The 22,076-nt window shown below is 42.2% G+C and overlaps 1 protein-coding gene across 4 annotated transcripts in view; it reads right to left on the bottom strand.

Annotated features, from left to right (window-relative positions):
* The window catches only part of Rgs7 (regulator of G protein signaling 7), a 270,718-nt gene extending 249,291 nt beyond the window's left edge, over positions 1-21,427 (bottom strand). For 2 of the 4 annotated variants that reach the window (XM_038349249.1, XM_038349250.1), the window contains exon 1: positions 20,776-21,405. In XM_038349249.1, coding sequence (XP_038205177.1) covers positions 20,776-20,877 — 102 coding nt within the window. In that variant the 5' untranslated portion in view covers positions 20,878-21,405. Of the gene's footprint in view, positions 1-20,775 lie in introns of all 4 variants that reach the window. The other 2 variants (XM_038349253.1, XM_038349251.1) reach the window with 2 other exon arrangements.
* Positions 21,428-22,076: the final 649 nt, after the last annotated feature.

The following is a 22,076-nucleotide window of genomic DNA, read 5'->3' as shown; positions in this document are numbered from 1 at the left end:
CTTAGGAGACACAGATGAACTTTTGTAATTGGCTGAGGATCCTAAGTTTGGGAGTACATCAGGGATCCACCAATAACAGAGACAGAAAATCACAAGTTGCATGTTGGGCCATCTCTGACCGCACTTTTGGCACCTTCTGCGTAATAGAAATTAAAGGCCTAGAAATTATGGCCAAAATATCAGCTATGAGGAAAGGGTGCTCTATTTTGAAGCCTTTTGACTTAAGGGAAAGATGGCACCCAATGGAGTGAGACAGCCCAGGACAGGCACTCTGGCCAAGTGTCAGTTCCCTCTCAGAAATGCACATAAAGGAAGAGATGGTCCCCCAGACAAAGGAATCTAAAATCGCTCTACTCGTGTCTACTTATGACAGCCAATTAAAATGAGCACACCCACCGTGAAGTTGTAAGAACAGAGAGAAAGCAGGTGAAGGACCGACCTCATGCAGAGCCGATGGGAGAGATGGTTTCCTGGAAATGCCAACGGTCACCAGGGATGTGTCTTAGCCTGCAGCAGGACCAAAAGCTGCTGCTCAGAATGAAATGTCGGCGCTGCTATAAGTCTCACTGCTGCTGGCGAAATGTTACAGGAGAATCCATGAAAATGTGATAAGCGGTTTTCAAATCCAGACAATGTTTCATGCCAGGACTCTGTAGTGGAGGAGGGAAATATTCTCAATGTCTTAGCAGAGCAGGAAGCGTTAGTATGCCACAGAGTCATACCTAAGGCCATCACGTTGTCAAGTAGCAGGTAGCGGCAATAACCTCAGAGAGACTAGGTTGGGATTCTGCCAGTTTTAGGACCTTAACTAAGTCACTTAGCTTTCCTGAATTAGGTTTCTGCCATCCCTCAGGGAACCTGGCAGACAAGAGTCTTCTATAAACCAGGTTCTGTCTACTCCATCTCAGCAGAAAAGAAGACTGGGGCAAGTCAGAACTCTTCCATCCTGTTTAGATAATTATGTAGTTCCCATCAAATCCCAAAGAACAATGCATCGTACTCCATCTGTCACATCTGGAGGGATCAGTCTTTCACACAGAGACAAGATGTACCTCACTAAGCAGCCGAGAGGAGGTAATGAAGTAAGGCACACAAAGCGTTCCGCACAGCACACACAAGTCCCATCTCTTCAATGCTACAATGAATATGCATGCTTTCTCAGAGAGACAGTTCAAGCTGACAGATGAGGGGGCCTGCTGTCTCTAGGCAGGTATAAAGCACAGCTAAAGTCAACGTTAATCATGAGAGCTTGACGTTTATACTATAAGCCCGCCTTCTGATGTTCATTTCTCTGTGAATAAGCAGACACCCTGGGGATGGGTGATTTGATTTCTTAATTAGCAGCCTCTGAATTACCCTGTGCTGACCTGAGTAAAAGGACTCTCATTCGAACAGCCAACCCAACTACTCTTAGAGCAGCAAGCGCCACCAAGAACGTGCCATGGACATCTTTTGACAACTATACAAAGATTTCAGCCAGCATCCCTGACTCTCGAGGCATAGCCTCAGCAAGAGCTATTTGAAACCATTTGCACCAGACTTCTTACTCCCATAGGGCTCTATGAACTCTAAATGACCCTGAAACCTTCTCTGCCTTTGCCAGAGGAGCAATGGCCTTGGCGAAGGAACTAGTATGAGTCCTGCTAAGAGATACAAGACTGTAACTGGCCCAACAAGTAGCCATGATCTACCCAAACAAATGACTGACTGGAATTGGTCCTAGAAAATGACATCAACAGTCATTGTGGTTAGTCCAGACACCCCCTTTCCAGCTACAAAAGCAGGGTGGCCATGCTCATTCAGTGAGCTGATTGGGAGACACTCCCCTGTGCTGTCTCCCTGAGTATTACAACATTAGGTCCAATAAAACTCCCTTTCAAGAGTGCTGGTAACATGAAGAGAGAAGTGAGAGAGTAGTGGTGGCAGCAGCGACAGAGATAATAATTGGAGTTATCATATAATTGGTTATATTTTGACAGCTTGCCAGCTGAAGAAGTACCACACAGGAGGTGGCACCAGAAGCTTGTGCCCAGCTTCCAGTCGCTGGTAACTCAATTGTAACACAACTGTGGGGACACTTGAAATTCAGGAGTCTGGACATGGAGGGAAGACAGGTGGGTAAGGCTTGAAGATGTGATCTGCACTTGGTATCAAAAGATCTACTGCAGGAAAAGATCACTATCAAGAATGAGTTAAGTTAGGTCACATACAAAAGTTACCCTGCAGGAAATAAAACTGATACCGTGAATTGAATATGTCCTCTCGTCAGTCCTTGCATACATTCCCATCAGAATTCCAGAAAGGAAGAAATGAAGAAAGAAAGAAGGAAAGGAAGGAAGGAAGGAAGGAAGGAAGGAAGGAAGGAAGGAAGGAAGGAAGGAAGAAAAAAGAAAGAAGGAAGGGAGGGACAAAGGAAGGGAGGGAGGGAAAAGGAAGGAAGGAAAAAAAGAAAGAAAAAGAAAGAAAAAAGAAAATAAAAACACTGTAAACATTGGAACCCATGTAGAAATGTCCTGTAGACCTCATCTTTATGACCATGGTGTGTGAGAAACACCAGAAAAGCAGCCTCTCTCAGGCATATTCAGAATGAAGCACTTGATGTTATTAATGTCAGAAAACAGGTATTGATGGCTTGATGTGGCCCTAAAGGGCCAGGCAGGCAGAACAGAAGTCGGTGAATAGAAGTCACCCATGAAAGCAGCTTACTTCTGGGTTGTAGAAGAAAAGGTGAGGCACATCCATGCAAAGGAAGAAGGGATGCACCAGGAAGTAATAGGTGTAACTTGGCAGATCACTGAATCATTTGTGCAGTCAAAGATGGAAAGTGGTCTCGTTAATTAATCAGCGAAGATATGCATTCAGTGAAGTGTTCCACTAAGGATCCAGACCGCAAAGTGAAGTGGCATCAAGAGGCATAAGAAACATAAATTACCTAACCAAGCCATTGAGGATAGTAGATAAGTTATATTCATTTGCTCACCTGTTTATTAAAAACTCATCACCAAGAACATAACCACCTATAAGGTTGTTATTATGACCAATGTAAAAAATCAGATAATTGAGTTATTATTTGAAGGAGTCTCAAAGATAGATTAAACATAATGGATGCTCAAAACACATATTATGACAAGATATTATATTTGTCCACTGCAGAAAACAAAAGAAAAACATCTGTTGATAAAGAACACAGCCTTTGGGCTGGACATGGCTAAGAAGACTATAAACAGAATAGAGTCGTTTTCTCAGGGGGCTGTGTACGAAAATAATAGAGTTAAATTTATCCTTGCATAACTCTTAAATCTTATATGAGTATATGCAAATTTGTATGTAATGTCCTATAGGATTTTTAATGTTAACGTTTCCCTCAACAGAAACATCTTACAAAACCACAGTATAATCTCATAAACAGTTTACTAACATTGATGCAGAAAAGCCACAGACCATGCCCCATTGAGATGAAGACCTTACTCTGCCCTGTCTTAGCCACTTTCTGACTTTCTTTTCTTGCCTGCCAATTTCCTTGACTCCTACAAATCACAACCGCATTAGTTTAATTTCATCATTTCAAGAGTTGTTTGTGAATAACGTCAGGTAATGTGTGGAATCTGAGAGCTGGCTGCTTCCACTCAGTGTGACTCTCTGGAGAGCCATTGGCTCTCAGTCACTCAGTCTTCCACTGTATGGATATACCGCAGCTGATTATTTTACCCAATTTTAGTTATAAATAAAGCTACCATAACAAATTAAAAGATGGTTCCATAATAGCCGTCATGAGAAAAACAAAAGCAGACAGTAATTAAAAAGAAAACAGCTGACAAATTCTATGGACATTAAATAGTAACAGTGGGATATTTTCAACAGCTCTGTGCCAACATATTTCAAAACGTATATAAAAGAAATAAACTTCTAGAAAAACACAAGCCCAGCTAACTAGAGTATTATAAATATGAGTAATTATGTATGTAGAAAATCTAAATTTATAATTTAAAGTCTTTTTAATAGAAGTAAACCAAATAGTTTCATTGGTAAACATCATCAAACACACAAGAAATAAGCTAGAATCAATATAACTTAAGAATCTTCAGGAAACAGAAAAATCAAAAACATGGGACTCTTTTTGTGAGACTAGCATTATCATCCTAGCAAACTTGACAGGGGTTTAACCATGGAAATCAGAGACAATCAATTTATGAAATACAGATAGAATAGCACTGAAAACTTATGATAACCAAATTCACCAATACAGAAAAAGTACAATGGATCAAAAACTAGTTTATATTTATTCTCTTCAAAGATGGGAAGTGGAGCTCAACATGTACAACTGATTAATGCAACTCACAATATGATGAAAAAGAAACACCTCCATAAAATATCTGTTAAAATCGATATTTATTCAGGATTTTCAAACTCACAAACCAAAATCAAGAGATGCATTTCTGTGTTTAAGTATCACCCATTTTCAGCCACCCGCAGAGGGGTGGAGGAAGGACAGATTCTAACTACCCTGTGAGTGAAGTGGCCAACCTTACAGTGTTTGAGACCAATTCTGGCTATCCTCTGAGTGACTTGGCTAACCTTATAGTGTTTGGGTTGAGTGAAAGGTAACTTTGTAACAACCTTCCAAAATTTTTTAAATAAACCTATCGCAAGTGAATCAACACATATTGACTAGGACCAGCAGGTTGTTTTTCAGTGACAGGGCTTTAAGGGGAAGGATGGAGATCAAAAAATAATGAGGGCTGGAAACTTGGTACCTGGAGATCTTGTGTAAGCCAATGACTTGTGCCAAGGGAATTGTAAGAAGTACAGAATCTTATACAATTTACAAAGAGGAAAAAGAATGGGACAGAGCCAATAGAAAGTCATCATTCAATGGGACAAAATCAACAGGAAGCTAATAAAGGAATGTTGCATAATGGGGAACACAGTCTATCTCAAGCTCCCAACAAGCCAAGCACACAGCAGTCTTGGGACTCTCTCAAGGGGGAAATGTCACCTTCTCTGGAACTAGAAACTTAATTCCTTCTATGTCCCAGCTCCAGTCAAAAGATGGGCCTTCCCCAGTCTGCCCCTGGACAAGACACAGAACTAGGATCCCTTCATTCTTTCACGTGGGCCTCTAAGGAAACCTTAGATTAAGCTGGACTTCAACAATAGATCAATAAAACAGCAATCTGAAGCTATTGGTGCTTCTTGCCAGTAGTTCCCATTTTGGTTTCAGTATATTGTTCTCAACAGAGTTCTCACTTGAGGTACTCAGCTGTTCATTGGAACTGTCTTATTGAATCTCCCTGCCATGGTGACTGAATGACTGACAGACACAACTTAAAGGAATAAAAGTTTATTTTGCTCACAGTTTTGGAGAATCACAGTGCCTCAGGGCTGGGAAGGTAGAGCAGGGCAGCTAGGCCAGCTGTGGTAGGCCCACAAGACAGCTGTTTGCACACATCACAAGACCTGGACTCAGTGTCTCCATTCCCTGCCTCACCTCCCAGTGCTGAAATTCAAGTTTGCACCACCATGCCCAGCTTGAACTGCATAGACGTAGGAACCTCTTAGCAATCAGGGATCTAGAACATTTGCTTAGATGCTAAAGGGAATGAAATGGGTTGGAGTTTATTGTTAAGTGGTACTACGAACCTGAACTCTTGGCCCCTGGAGTCCTGTCCAGTTACCAATGGTTGTTTTGTGTGGCAGATGGTGACTAGCTGGACATTGTCTCTAGTACATGGTTTCAACCTGCTTCAATTTTAAATACTGTGTGACAGAGAAGCCATAAAATGATTGTTGTTTTGCTTCTCCTATAGAGTATAGAACATTACTACCCACACATCACCTTTAAATTTCAGGCTTCTGTGATTATTTAAAATACACTTCATTTTCACACTTAAATAAAATGTCAATTTACCAATAACAGCAAATATTTTTGAAAAACATTTCTGCTAAAAGGAGCCCATATGAAATTCTTTGAGTGGATGCATTCTTTTGTGCCCGTCTTCATACACTAAAGAGTTAGACACTTTGTATGAACTTCAAGGAAAGCCAAAGAAGCCTTGCTGCTTAAAAAGAGAAATTCTATAGTTCAGGGTTTCGCATTCCTTTTTTCCATTCCTGCCATCCAAATAGTAGGGAACTGGCCCTATCTGACATCAGAATTTAAAAGACGGCAGCATGCCTACTCTTACATAATGGGTGCTAGGTCAGATGGGGACAATTTTCAGCTCTAATTGCTTAAGAAATGAAATGAGAAAATGCAAATCACCAAAAGAAAACAGGACTTCACTTCCAGAAGAGGACAATGGGAATGAGAACGGTGGAAAGTGTACGCCATATTTCTATGACGCCAAGGCCTCATGAGTCAGGAATATAATCACTCTGTTCTCATGCGACAACAGTGTTGAACCATAGTTGAGAAAAAGTACCCAACACACAAAGGGGTCAGAATCCAGGCTCTACTGCCTCCTAGTGATGACACCTTATGCAGATCATGCACCGTATCTAAGATTCAAATCTGCGAAATGTGGGTGAAAGGAATGTCTGTCTCCTCAGTCTGGCTTCAACAGAGAGCTGATTATCACTCTTGTGTCCTGCCATGCGTCTATAATAGGTGTGTATGTCATGGCATATTTTTATGTATGACATTTTAGACTCAGTGCTTCTGATAAGCAGATACTTGTGTTCGTTTTTGTTTTTGTTTTTGTTTTTGGAGACAGGATTTCTCTGTGTAACAGTCCTAGCTATCCTGGAAGTAGTTCTTGTAGACCAGGCTGACCTTGAATTCACAGAGATCCACCTGCCTCCGCCCCCCAAGTGCTAGGATCAAAGGTGTGCACCCCCACCGTCTGGTTGTGTTGGTTTTCTTATAGCCGAGATAAACATGCAAAGAAGGACACGATCATTTTGGTTCAAAGTTGGAGAGGTTTACTCGTGACCACTCTGTTGATTTGGGGACACAGCAAACAAGAACCTGACGGGAAGGGTTTGGTGGGGCAAAGCTGTTCATCGTAAGATGGCCTGAATGCAGAAAGGGGGAGACTCTATGGTGCAAAGCAAGAGTACAGCCCCAAGGACCTATGCCCTTCGGCTAGCTCCTCCCTCCTGGAGTTCTCACCACCATCTAACAGTGCTATCGTTTGGGAAACAAGCTTTCAATGCATGTAGTTTCTAAGATCTACATCACAGCAATACTCGAATGTGGATTTTTAAGACAAGGTATTTAAAGTCATCCAATAAGTATTTCATCTCCGATCCTCTAATTATATCATCTAGCTTGCTTGCGGCTTGCTTTTTTTTTTTTTTTTTTTTTTTTTTCTGCTCTATAAAAGAGCCTATTCAAAGCATTAGTGGCAACTGGAGTTTGCAATCATTACCATTGCTTTTAAGTATTCATTCTGTTTCTGTGAGGAACAGGAAGGGAGCAGAAACAACAAAGTGACAATTGAGACAATACTCTCTTCCCTTTTGTTGATACATCTCGCTGAGTTTTACAGAGAGCTCTCTCCATTAGATTCTTTTGTTTTTTAAATATTTCTGTTCTCAATTGGCAGACATCACAGATACTCGCGTTCTAAAGAGAAGGTAAAACAATGCTACCGTTAGTTGAATTATTACTATTTTTTTGCAAAGTGAACAACTTCTCTATTCACTAAGAAGATTACACACTGCTCACACAATATTTGTGATAAACTCATGATATATTTTGAAAGATTGGAGAGCCACACCTACTTGCACCCATCCCTGTGGTTAATAGGAAAATGAGGAACAGACATATCTTGGATTTGGCCTCTTTTTCTCAAACTTTCTCTGGGATACTTTTTTGCAGAATTGTTTACCCTCTTTTTTGTGTTTTGACTGTGATTCTTGAGCTCTTTTCTTTGTGCTGTTTCTAAAACACATCTGTTTTCATCCCATGATTGTCTGAGTATTATATACCATCTTAGGGTATTTGGACAATTTTCCTCCCCCATTAGGTTCTAGTGTAACAAAAGAGAAAACACAATATATTGACTTTGGGTAATATTTATCACTGACTCTGTATTAATTGTTGGTCATTTGAGCGGCAGTGAAGTCTCCTCTTTGATTGCTTGGCAATATTTCAGGAAGGTAGCTGTTCACTGCTTTCAATGACCTGCCTTGTCTAGAACACATGTATTATATCCTTTGGTTTCCTACAACAAAACCTCAAAGAATTATAGATTCCCTGAGGAGTAGGATCCACCTAATAAAGACACCATCTTATGTCTTTGTTGCCCAGAAATACACCCTCCAGCACTGAATGGATAAATAGAAATAGAGGGGCTATATATATATACATATATATGTATATATATATATATATATGTATATATATATATATATATATTACTAAATTGAAAATAAACAGAACTGTGGAGGTTAGGCCACTGCTCGGTGATCACCCTGAACTGGAGAGGACAGGCTTCTTGACTATAAGCCACTATCTTCCTTTGATTGGAATAAGCAGAAAAATGACTGTGGAAAGGATGTTGCAGGAGACTTCTGTGGTTCACAGAATCTCTGAGACAACAGAACCTCAGCAGTCCTGGCTGAGGAGGACGCAGGAGCCAAAGGGCTTCTTAATGGCCAAGGAAGCCAGAAATTCCAGGGACCCCATTTGAGAAAAAGGCCAGTCATGGAGGAAAGATGTCTGGATTTGATAGAGCAATAGCACCTGCCAAAGATAATCTTCCAGGCTGTGATCAACTGCCACATGGTCAGAGCCAAGCAATTGAGGATGGACCCTTTCCGGGCTGGATTCCTCTTGGTTACATAAATTTATCTTTGTCTCACTGGTGAGCTTCTTCTAGACTGCTAAATTCTGCCACTGATGTCATGTTGTTGTCTTCTGTGCTTGGAAATTTCACAGGAACAGCAACAGAGTTGCTTTTTTTGTATTCATATTTATAATAAAACCATCATGTGCATTTTCAATGAATCTTGGTATGCCTGTATATATTATCTACCCTTATTCACTGACAAATTGTTGTGAAAGTCACAAAAGTAGGTATATGTGGGCGTGTACATGCACACACGTGTGTATGTGTGTGACACATCTAGTGTGTATCATGTAGGCCTGTGTATGTTTGCAGGGATAAGAATATGGAGTTATTCTTAGCTTCCTAAAAGCTTACAGCATTCTGACGGAGAAATATATAAACAACTCACTATATACTTAGCAAAACATTAAAAGTTTGACATTCGAATTTCAGAGTGCTAGATTTGGATCCTGGCTTTCATGCAGCAGTAAAGACCTGAGATGAATCACTTAGTCAGAACTTGCCCATACGTCTCCAAAATATGACGTTGCCATGGGGATTACATCAACAAGGATGGAATGAATCATGGTGTGTAAAAATGATTTAGAATGTTTGGCAGAGTGGTTTTAGCTTTTAAGTTCTTATTTATGTATGTTTTTAGAGTTGTTGCCTCTGAAGTGAGGAAATAATTCATCGTCATTGTGAGGCTCAGTGAAGGAATTTAAGCTTCCCTGAAGGATACATGCCATTTTAGTGACTATGCTGGAGCCAGAGCTGGATGGGAAAGTCTGGGTTGATCGACTTGTAAGCACAGAGACTTGCTAGTAAGGCAATCGAGTAATTTGTGTGCAGCTGTTTGGTGGTGACACCTCTGGAAAGAAGTCTAATGAACAGGTTCCTGGGCATCTTTCTCATGCTATGTCCATGTAGGACCATCAACACAGGGACAGCCACCATCTGACAAGGCTACGGTAGTGTGAAAATGAGCGAGATTTGGCAAATAGGCCAGGGAAATCTTGAAGATTTCTTACATGGGTAACTGAGTGATACAAGCAAAATAGAAACCACAGCGTAGGGAAAAAGCTTTGGGAGGAAAGATAAGCACATCTTCTAGTGGGTTGAATCACGCTGTTGATGTGTGGGAATGAAACGGACCAGGGAAGACTGAGTGGGAAAGTGTGAAAGGAGGAGAGCTGGGGTCTTAATGGGCTCTTAGGAAATCCTGCATTCAGGCTATTGACAGAAAGTGAGCTAAACAACACTCTGAAGGGATTGGATGGAATTCAGGAAGGTCCAGAGTCACAGAAGCCGAAGGAAAGAGGCTGGAGGAAAAGCCAGCATCCACTGTGGCTTGCAGTATTGTTCCCACACGCTGCTCTGGAACAAAAATAGGTAAGCTGCTTCTAACTTTCATATAAGAAACAATCTAACCCAGAGTGTGTGGGAAAGCCAGCCAGAGCATCCTCTTAGAAGCAGAAGTGGACGCTGCATTGTCTGGCTAGATTTGCGCACCTGAAAGATTTTTCAAGTCATTCAGTGATGGGAAGACCAGTGCGATGCCACGCACATGGGTGTGTTCACATGGGTGTGTTCACATGGGTGTGTTCACACGGGTGTGTCCAGTTCGTGAAAACCCACTGAGATATGCACTGACAACAGAAGCATTTGCACGCTTGCTCGTGGGCATCAAGGAGAACTTTCTAATTCAAAGCAAAGACGAAGAGTAGAGTGCCCTGTGGAATGGATACAAACAGAGTTAAAGTAAGTCTGTAGAGCTGGGGAACAATATTAAACTTCCCAGAGCCAGGCAGCGGAGTGTTAAAGTCACTCCTCGGGACTGGGGAGAACACTCAACAATTAAATGCATGCTTGTGCATGAGGACTGGAGTTCAGATCTGTGTAAATTATATAAGTAATGCTTGGTTGTGGATGCTGGCATGTACTTCAGGACATAGATAGAGGAGGAATGATATTCCTGAAGCAAGGTGACTAATGAGACTGGCAGTATCAGGGATGCTGCTCTATGATTTATAGTGAAACTTATGGGTTAATAGTAAGATCCTAAAGTCATTCAGCCATTACTTTCCAGTTATTTTCTGATGCTTAGATTACTGACTAGTAAAGAAAAACAGTCAGTGTTTGTAGTATTTTCGTGGTTGCTATTTCTCACTTGGGAGAAGCCTGTACTACTACAGAGGTCCAAGTGGTGAGAGAGTAAAGGGTCAAGAACCCTCAGAATGAAGTCAGAGAAATTGACAATGATAATCTGGATGCATGGACCTTTGAAGAACCCAAATCATGATGGCTTCATTCCTTTTTCCAAGGTGCTTGCTGGTTTCCGATGACTGTCAGTAACTGAGAAACTTCTTCCCTTGGCTTCCAAAGCCGTGCTTCATGGAACTCCCATCTGTGTGCCCCACTCTCTTCCTTGCCACTCTCTTTTACACCTACCGTGCCTCTTCCATTCCACACCCACTCACATTCCTCCACTAGGGATTTGGTTCACTGTCACATTGTTTGGAGCTCCCTTCATACTCACCTCTGCAGGTCAATCTAATGTCACAGCCCACCGAACCTAACAAGCCAGACACTCTGCATGACTCAATCTGAATTCCCACCGTAGAATTTAATGTCTTGGATGACTCTCTTGGCCTTCCTTCCCTCACTTCCCTCCTACTCTCTTGTTTGCTTTCCTCTTCTAAAGAGCGGGAATCATGGGCTCTTTGTTCACAGCTTTATGAAAATCAAAACAACTTAAAAGTGTTGGTGAGGGGGCCGGAGGGAGAGATGGCTCAACAGTTAGGGTCATGTGCTGTTCTTGCAGAGGACCAGAGTTTGGTTTCTAGAACCCACGTTGAGTCATACACAACTGCCTAGGACTCCAGTTACAGGGGATCTGATGTCCTCTTCTGGACTCCATTGGTACCGCCTTCACACATATACTTAAAATAAATATAAGTATATGCTTATTAAAAATTGCTAAAATGCATAGTTTCTATGCTGATGCCCTTAAAACAGTTACCAAGTCTGATTATTCATTCAGGCAATAGCTACTAAACACCTGCATTTTCAAGGCACTGAAAATGAGACAGATAAGGTCACTCCCTGACTTTGAGCTGCCAATCAAGAGCTGAGGGCAATACAGAACAAACAATACAGATAAGAGACGTGAAGGCTGTGACAACTGCTCATGAAATAGAAAAGGTGATAGCAAAGAGAGTTAGGACGGCTCGCTTAAAAAATGGTTCATTAACCAAGGCACCAAATAAGAAATTAATACTTCCAGATGAAAATGCTAGATATTTCCTTATATTTTTTATTCCCCAAGACCTTGGACACATTCAGAAGCAGCCATCCATAGACAACAAACAAACAGGAAGGTCAGTGAGCTACTGCCCCTGGAGGTGGGATGGGGAACAATGGTACAACAATGCTCAGATTAAGGAAGACAGGATATATATTCTGCTTTCCTTGTTTAGGAGAGAGTCAAAACACTTACTTCTCTCTCTTCTTTTCACTGAAACAGAAAGGGAAGAAGTTTTTTCAGTGGGCAGATCATGCAATCTCTCTGATTTGGTTTCAGTCCTATACCATGTACCTCATGCCATTGTCCAACTCTGACCCGGTCACAGGGATGAAAGACCAGGATGGACTCGTGATACCCATGGTTCAGGGGGCACTGGGGAACTCAACCAGGATTCTAACTGGAAAAGAAAATCGGAAAAGGTGCCCAACTCAGCCTGCCTTGCTGTTTCACTGTGTGGGGTCTACCCACCAGAGTGACCCTCCTCCCAGCTCTGTCTCAGGTTTGTCACTGCAATGACAAGAGGCACCTCCCGGAGTTTGTCCACTCAACTTCTCGTCAGCTCTGTCCCTCTGCAGTTACCTCCGCCATAACAGAGAGTAGTACCACAAGAGCAGGAACAAGGTTTCCATCCTTAACAATACAAAAACTGTTGGAGAACCAGTCATTCCCTTCTTTACACATTCTAGATAAGTGCTCTACCACTTAGCCGTAGCCCAGGCACGTTTACCTTTGAACTAAGTTACCTGCGCTGACTTTGAACTTGTCCCTTAGCTCAAGCAGACCTTGAATTCAGGATCTACCCTCCCCTCCCCCACACTCCTGAGTAAACTGAGTTACTTTTGTATCTGTCTCTGTGGACTGGCAAACAAAAGTTATGAACCTTGAGATATTAAAACCTGAAACTCATAGACAGAGACCGACTGCACTTAAGAGAGTTCTTGCTTGTTTTAAGCTCTTTTCTGATGTTGAGAGAATACGCAGAGGCCACTGGGGGACAGGAGAGTCTGAATCCCAAAGCAAAGACCTTGCCAATGCTGTCTCCATACATAGAATCTCTCTTCTCTAGGGCTTCAGTGCCAGGCTGGGTGACAGTGGATTCCACAAGTTTCTTGCTAGGTGAGTCTCTACCTCCTTTGAAACAAATTATTCCGTTGGTGCCAATCTAAAGAGGCATTTAAATTGTCTATTGCGTGTATATTCAAGGAACTGTCCATCCCAACACTGAACAGGGATGTGACCTGCTGGAGCCCACAGGTGACAGGCTTGTTAGAGCTCAGTAACCCCAAACCTAGAGAGACACAGAGTATGTGTGCATGGTGAAAGTTTAACAAGATATTTAATAACCCAAATCTACGCTCGAAATGACAATAAAGCTCAAGGCTAATGCATGGGGAATCGTGACTGACCATCGTCACAATTAGGGTTCTCACTTCAGTAGCAGCAGCAGTCACAGGAGTGATGGCAGCAAACATTTGTTGAGCATTTACGGTGTCCTCGGTCTCATTCTAAACATTTAAAATATGTTTTGCTTGTTTGACTTCATTGTGTTTCAATTTATTTTGCTTGACACAGGGTATCTCCATGTATCCTAGGCTGGTCTCAAGCTTAGGATTCTCTTGCCTCCACCTCCTTGGTGCTAGGATTACAGATATGTAGAATCCACCTGCTTAAACATAATATTAATGCATAGAATCTTGACAAGACTCATGAAGCACTTTATCAGCAGCCACATTCAACAGGGGGAAGAAATGGAGATACATGGATATAACCAAATGAATCAATGTGATATGATTGTCAAAAATATTAATATGACCTGAGCTACAGCTTGAGAATAGTGCGCAAGACAGTAATGACAGAACAAGACAGAGAGTAAGTCATCTCTCCTTTGTTCATATCAGACTGGACTGAGGTTTTTGTGTTCTCTGTTGTGGGCAAAATAAAGCCCGAAGGAAACAGCTCAGACAACGAACTGTGCAATCCTTTGTAGAGAAGTAGGAAGTGGAAAAGATGGTGGGCTCAGGCCTCCAGAGGAAAAACAGGGAGGGCAGACAGAGTGTGTTAGTGGGAGGGGAGTTCAGAGGCCTGAGGGGATCAGAACAAGGCGCCCTGTGCCTTCATTTTGCATTAACCTGCATAAATTACATAGCCAATCCTGCAGTGCTGAGCAAAACTGCTCTGGAGGAGGGGAATGAGGAAAAGCAGGGCCCCAAGAATGACACTCCTGGTCATCAGGGAGATGGCTGAAGCAGAATTTTAGGCACCTCTTATGATACTAAGACCTGTTTCTAAGACTCCAAGGATCTCTGCCATTTACTCATAGTCCCTTGCTCGCCAGTGCTGTCCTGGCTACATTTTGCCTTGACAGATAACCCACCCTGAAACATAAGCAATTGCTGCCACGGGACAGTTTTATGTGACACATCACAGACATGGCCTGTATCATCCACACCCCTCTCTACTGCTCTGAGAGTCACAGCTCCATTTATATGGTGATTTTTTTCTGAAGCCCATGAAAATCAGTCACCAAGAAAATGGGATCATCTGTGTGTTGGTGGCTTCAGTGCCGTAGCCACTGCCATTAGCTGACGAGCATCCTCAGTTATCACCACCCTGCTGGTAAGATGTACCTGAGAATAACCTTGAAACAAATGGTCCAGGTTATGAGACGATGGTGCTGACTCAGAACACATTTGGGGTGTTGTGTCATTTATCTATTAAAATGTTTCCAAAGGCTGAGGACTCATTGACAGATAATGTCTTGTTTACAAGCCCGTCCTTGGGTATCAGACTCAGCAGCAGTGAAGCATCTGAAATGCCTTCTGCTCCAATCACTGCCTGATGTTCACTGCATACAAATCAGAGAAAATTCTGAACGCAAATCATCTTTAATCTTGGCTGAATCAGGCTGACAGAACTCACAGAAACATAAGCCAGAGAGAACAGGAGAGTTATCTAAGGAAGGATGCCTGTGTCAGAACGGTTCAGCATCCCTCTCTCCATTCAGGATCCCACCTCCTCACTCAGCATCACTCAGCATCACTTTAGCATCTTCGGGTATTTTCATTGGCCTGTTTTATTTTTGCTGTTATTACTGAGACAGGGTCTCATATAGCCAAGGCTAGCCCTACATGTGCTATAGTAGCTGAGGATGTCCTTGAACTTCTGATCCTCCCTCCAACCCCAAAGCACTATGACTCCAAACATGGCTCCTGCACCTGGACGGAGATTAATTCCAAGGCTTGGCACGTGGTAGGCACACACTGTTACAGCTGAACTGTATTCCTAGTCCCTAGGTGTTCCTTTTGTTCTGGACTTCTAATTGTTGCCATAAAAACTGAAGTATGCACTCCTGGTTAAAAAAAAAAGTCTTTAATTCATACACAAATATATAAAATTCGCATGTGTTAGCAAAGCACCATGTGATGTTTTGAAATATATAGTACATAATGTTCAAATCGAGCTGAAGCCTAACTATCTGTCACTTCTGTATGGTGGAAACTCTAAAGGTCCATCCTGAAATGTGTATTACTATTATATGCAGGTGTCCTACTGTGCACACCAGAAGGTCCGGCATGTCTCTAACCATAAAGTCCTTGACCAGGGTCTCCCGTCCCTCCCCTAACCTGACTCTCTGCAGACTTCAGTCACGGCCATTCAGCTTTTGGGGATTCCACTTGAGAGCAAAATCACAAGGTACTTGTTCGTCTGTGCCTGGCTTATTTCACTAAAAGAAGGGCTGCCTGCTCCATCCACGCTGCCGCGAAGGACAGGATGTTTGTATGGATGAACACTATTCCAGTGCACACACACGCAGCATCCTTTCTTCATTGCCTCACCTGGTGCCAGGCACTTCTTCCCATTTCTTAACTGTGGTGAACAGGGCTGTACCGGCCAGCGATGCAAACCTGTCTTTTCAACAGACTGACTTTCTTTCCCGTCCGTATATTCAGTAGTGGAATTACTGGATATTTTTAATTTTAGAGGGATTCTCGTCTTGTTTTCCACATGGCTAAGCTGGTGGTAAATATTCTCACAACAACTAGTATGTACTATTATCATCATTTGATATAAGAGCTGCTTCAGACTATAAACCACTTATAGATTACAGCTATGGTCTAACAGTTATTTCTACCAGGGATGTAAACTATACAATACATTGTCATTAATTTATGTGTAAACATTTGGTTGATTTCACATAATTAAAAAGTAAAGAAAAGGTCTTTAAGGAGATATAAGGGAGGGCAGTGGGGGGGGGGCAAACATGAGCCAGTGATTATATTTAGAAATGAATGTGCCCTAATGCCCATTATTTCCAGCAATTAATATTTGGTATTTTTTAAAAGACTGCATTCAATCAATAAAAAAGTTAAACTGCATAATAACAATGTCCTCTATTTGTCTTTTCTCCCTAGTAAATCTGCTTCCGTCTGGTAGAATTTCCCTCCAGGCAGAACTCCATTTGAGCATTTCTAGTACGACAGAGCTAAATTCTCTGTGTTTAATCTTCTGGAAGTGTTCCTCATTAGTCTTCATTTTAAGAAGCATGTTATTATTTTTTAATGTGGAAGTTGAGGCTGACAGAGTACATTTTCACCATGAAAAAGATATTGTCATTCCCCCGTCAGCTACTCGCACACTCTGCTCCAACAGACGTTTCCTTTGCATCTGGCTGACACTGAGACTTCCTCCTGGCGTGTGGACTTCAGCGAACACTCCTAGCAACATTTTATTTTAAAAAACAAAAAACGATTCATTAATTATAATCTTTGATTTCTACATTCCTGTTTTAGACCAATTTCTGAAAATTTCTAAGACTCCCCAAACATGTTTTTCTTAACATGTCTCTTCTCCATGTCAAAGATGACGCAAATAGTGTCAGGTCACATGACCCTGAAGTCATAAGAAGTTCTTTTCTATTTTTGTCTTTGGGACTCACTTTAGATGACTTCTATACATTTTTCACCAAATACCTTTCATCTTACCATAAAGTTTCTAAGATTTTAGCCATTATATTTTTCTGTACTTTTATCTGTTTATTTCAAGATTTTTTAAAAACCTTTTTTTCTTATTTTCTTGAAATTTCCAATCCCTTTACACATTTATTTGTCTTTTCTTCTGAACTCTCTTTGTGTTTCATATAGCTAATTTAAACTAATTGTTGGATAGTTGCCACTGAAAGAATGTATCTAATTTATTTTACATTAGCTTTTCTTGACTCTGACCAGTAATTTTGAACCACCCTCATATATTACACATTATATAGTCATATAACTGGGCTATTCGTTGTAAAATTTTAGAATCTTTTACCTTCTTTTGAAGATTTTTGAGCCTTATGTTTTAGTCAACTAAACTATTTAAAAGCAATGCTCACCATATTCAGATCTCATACTTTTTTAAACTGAAAATATGCTTATCTTAGCTGCCCCTCCTAAGAGTAGGGTAAGATAATCAGTCGTAATACATATGTCACTATTATTACATCTTTCATTTGCTGGTAACTATACAAAACCCAAAAGTCTTACATCTTCTAGGCTAGATGGACTTTTTTTTTTTTTTTTAGAGACAGGGTTTCCCTGTAGTTTCTAGAGCCTGTCCTGGAACTAGCTCTTGTAGACCAGGCTGGCCTCGAACTCAGAGATCCGCCTGCCTCTGCCTCCTGAGTGCTGGGATTAAAGGCGTGTACCACCACCGCCCGGCTTAGATGGACTTTTAAATCTTGTCTAAGAAAAGTAAAGCCCCCACAATGAGAGACTGTTAAAATCTCTCCAGATGATGCCCACTGATTTTCAAGGATAAATCATCATATGATTTATGAAGCTACAAAGCTCAGAGAAGCCAACACAAGACAAACAGAATTCAGAGATCTGACCTTCACTTCTATATAAACTTGCTTGGGAGGAAAAACTCAATGTCCACAAAAAATAGAGGTGAGGACTTGGAATAGATTAGAAAAGAGTTATATTAATTAGACCAGTACCAGTGTGGTACATCTCACGCAAAGAATAAGAACTTTAGCAAACACCAAAAGAGGAAAGAAAGCAGCATCCAGATCAATCTCATAAATTCTAAAAATAAATGATTTGATAGTGCATTACCATGATTAAGTCTTTACATGGTACTCATATCATGTTTAACCCAGTTAAGATTTAGAAACATGTACCCACCAACTAAAAAGCATCCTCCCACTAGAAATTCTATTTGTAGGATGAAGGATGTAGTTTTCTGAGGACAGGCCTCCCAGTGAAGGACACACACTATGTATCATGCCTGTATCCTAGGTTTATTCTCCATTCATCCTGTCAGACATGTATACCCCAAGCCTTGCTGTGCAGTACCAAAGTTCAAGTCCACATTGCTGGCCTTCTGGTCCAGAAAGAGCTTGGGGTACAAACAAACAGAACAAGACAGGGTTCTGGAAATTTCAAATTAAACCATTTCTAAGGTGACGTTTTCACAGAGGTATATGGTAGAATAGGTACTTGAAACTGATGTGGCCATCTGGTCATCCTTAAGAATTATAATGGGGCTGGAGAGATGGATTGGTGGTTAAAAGAGAACGTATTGCTTTTTCAAAGGACCCAAGTTTAGTTCCCAGTAACCACATAGCGTGATTCAAGGTCACTTGTTTCTCTAGTACCAAGGGATCCAACATTTCTTGTCCCCACAGGCACATATATAAACATATGTGTTTATATATATGTGTGTGTATATATGTATATATATATACAAATACATATATATGTACACACACACACACACACACACACACACATCTTTAAAGAAAGAAGGAAAATGGACACTGAGAAATCCAGAGCAGAGTTCTGCCGACTCCATTCCATCCTGAATCCAGCGATCCTGATGGCCGCTCCTAAGCGTTCAGTTATTATTTGACAGGGTAATTACTCTCAATTGCTCGGGAGACATTTCACAGAGGTGGAAATACAGAATGAGTATTTGTGACCCCAGAGTCCCTATGTTGCAGTCATAACTCCACGGGGTGGCTCCAGTTGGAGGAAGGGCTCTTAGGGAGTGGTTAAGGATAAAGGAGGTCAGAGGGCGGAGCCCTGGTCCCAGGAGACCCGTGGCCTAATAAGGAGACACTCCAGAGAGCTGGAGCTGTCCTGACTTTTCCACAAACAGAAGGGGAGGCCATATGAGGACAGGAATGGAGCATGGAGACAGCCCTCACCGGAAAATGCACATTCCAGCTTGTTGATCACGGGCTTCCTGCCTCCAGAATGGGGAGAAAATAAACGCCTGCTGTTAAGCAGTGGGCTTTTCTTTGCAGCAGCCCCAGCAGCCAAGTAGAGTTTAGGTCGAGGAAGACTTGAAGTCCTGAGCAATCGGGGAAGTAAGGTGCAAAGAGAGACAGCCATTGTGACCTTGTCACACCAGTTCACGCTGCCAGCACCCTTCCCTTCAATTAAATCCCAAGTGATTCCAAAGAGCCGCTAACAAGGGCAGCAGAGAGTCCACTGAAACGAAAATGCGCAGTGCCAACAAAGGCCACTCACAGGCACTTCCTCAACTTTCAGTTTTACCTTTTCAAATGTTTCTCTGGCAAAAATAAAGGTTTCAATTAAACCTAAAGGCCTGAGCAGTCACATGCCTGGCTGATTAGTCATTTAACCATGCAGGCATTAAGACTAAAATAGCAACCTTTTGCTCAATCAGGGCCCAGACCCGTATTAGACCAGGCCATTCAAGACCATTTAAACTTGGCAAAAGAAGTTAACAGCAAAAATGGCAATGAATGGCTCTCCACAAGAGGAGACGGTTTCAGGCAGTTTTCTTTTTCTTTTCATTTCTTTTTTTTTTTTTTTTTTTTTTTTTTGGTTTTTTTAAGACAGGGTTTCTCTGTGTAGCTTGTGTAGACCAGGCTGGCCTTGAACTCACAGAGCTCTGCCCATCTCTGCCACTCGAGTGCTGGGGTAAAAGGTGAGCCTATGCCACCACCACCCAGCTCTGGCAGTTTTCTAATACTCAGAGTCCCAACTGCTGTCATAGTTTTCTACGTGAGTCAGCTTTCTAGCAATGCTGGCCTTCAGAGGAGGAAACGGTTTTAGTCCAGTGTGACTTGCCCTCGCTGTGTGGGCCTGTGACTATACCATGTACTACAGAAGGACACTACACAGTGAGGAGGGTATCTGTTTATGATGTAGCCAGAAAGGGAAGAGCCAGGAAAGAGCCCGAGGTTGCAACCTCCCCTTCAATGACCTAACTTCTTTCCATTAGGCCCCTCCCCACCCCCCAATAGCACCACAGGTTGGAGACCAAGTTTTTCACACCAGGGCACCAGACTTACTTGAAGCGATGGTTCTAAATTGAGCCTACTTCCGGATCACCGAGGGGGATTAATGCAGTGGGTGGCAACCCTTCAGCGGTCACATATCAGATATTTACATCTAATCTATAACAGCACCAAAATTGCCCTATGCTTCGGGGTCGCCACAACATGAGGAACTGTATATGAAGGGGCTGTAGCCCCAGGAAGGTTGAGAATGGCTGACATAAGGTCGAAAGCGCTTCTCTGAGTTTTTCTCTTTCCATCTGTGTTTCAGACTTTGGTAACCTGAGGTCAGGCTCCAGATTTTTAACTTCTGTCCAATTGTCTGGGGCTATTGTTGCTACTGGACTAGGGAACTATGGTTGAGACCTGTGATTAGGACACTCGGGACAGGCGGTATGACTCACCACAAGAGCGGTCTTCTGGTTCTTCTCCAGTGGGATGGCTCTCCACTGAGTTTTACCTGCATCTCTGTAGCTACAATCCACACTCAGCAGGCATGAGGACATCCCGGTTTAGGTGCCACAAGCCCCCCCATCCTCCATGCTGACTCTACATATGTAGCCTTCTGGGGGCCATTTATTTGAGTGACAACTCCCTATGAAGTGCTCACAGAAACCCTGGTCCAGGACTGGTACCGATCAGGAAGGACTAGGTGCCAACTGCACAGTATGACCTCATGACCTCCGCCATCGTTACTTGTCAGGTGGAAAGCAGAGGCAGGGTCCAGATGTGTCAAACAGAAAGGAAAGCATTCTTGTACTAGCTCTTCGCCTACCGTATGCCTCTACCCACCCTATGTACCTACTTAAAAAGCTTAGTGACTGTGAAAATTTAAATTGTGAAAAAAAAATTCTTCATGTCTTATTCTTAATTTAGTAAAATCTCAAAATCTCAATTTTGGGGATAATTCCAAAGAAGGTCAAGGAACACCTACTTCGGGCTTCACAGCAATAAAAGCCACCTAGACATTGAGTCGTTATTTATACGAAAATCCACGCTCCCTTTACCTGACATGTGTGCGCTGCCACCGGAAGCCTCTGACTTCCACTCCCCGGACAGTGGTTAATCTCCAACTCTACTGTAAATAGGAACCGCATTTCGACCTTCGGTCGTCTGTGTTTTACCACCTGACTGCTATGTGGTCGGCTCCGTTCTGCCGCACTGCTCAGCGTTGAAGACCACGTTTCAGCGTGATATTTAAATACACAACCAAACATATTGGCAGCTCTAGAGCTTAACTCTGGGAATAAAGGTTTAAAAAGGAAGCAACCCCTGCCCAGAGGAAGCAACTCTAACCCAGTAAGATATTAGAGGCATAAGACTTATCACTGCGTACATTTGCCTGACAGCCTTTTTTCCACCACAATAAAAAGAAAAACAAAGAGCCATTGCAGACCAAGCAAACACCAATGTTTGTGGTGGGTTTCCAGGCAAAACAATGTTCATGAGGTTTTCCAAATGATCTTTTCTTTCCCTTCCTTTTTCTTTCCATTTCTTCCTCCCTCCCTCCTTGCCTCCTTCCCTCCCACCCTTCCTTCCTTCCTCTCTCTGGGCGGGGGCAGGGGGTGCGGTTATAGGGCTCTAGCACTGTGAGTTCCCTCCACCCTCCCTAGGAGTTTCTAATGCTCATTCAGGGTAATTAAAAAACAAAAACAACCTCCCCATAAAGGAAATTGTCTTTTCTCCACCCCTCTCCCATCCTTCA

This window comes from Arvicola amphibius, chromosome 12 (genome assembly GCF_903992535.2).
Source record: "Arvicola amphibius chromosome 12, mArvAmp1.2, whole genome shotgun sequence".
Lineage (NCBI taxonomy): Eukaryota > Metazoa > Chordata > Mammalia > Rodentia > Cricetidae > Arvicola > Arvicola amphibius.
The sequence above is the reverse complement of the archived record's forward strand: the minus strand, read 5'-3'. Positions and strand labels throughout refer to the sequence as shown.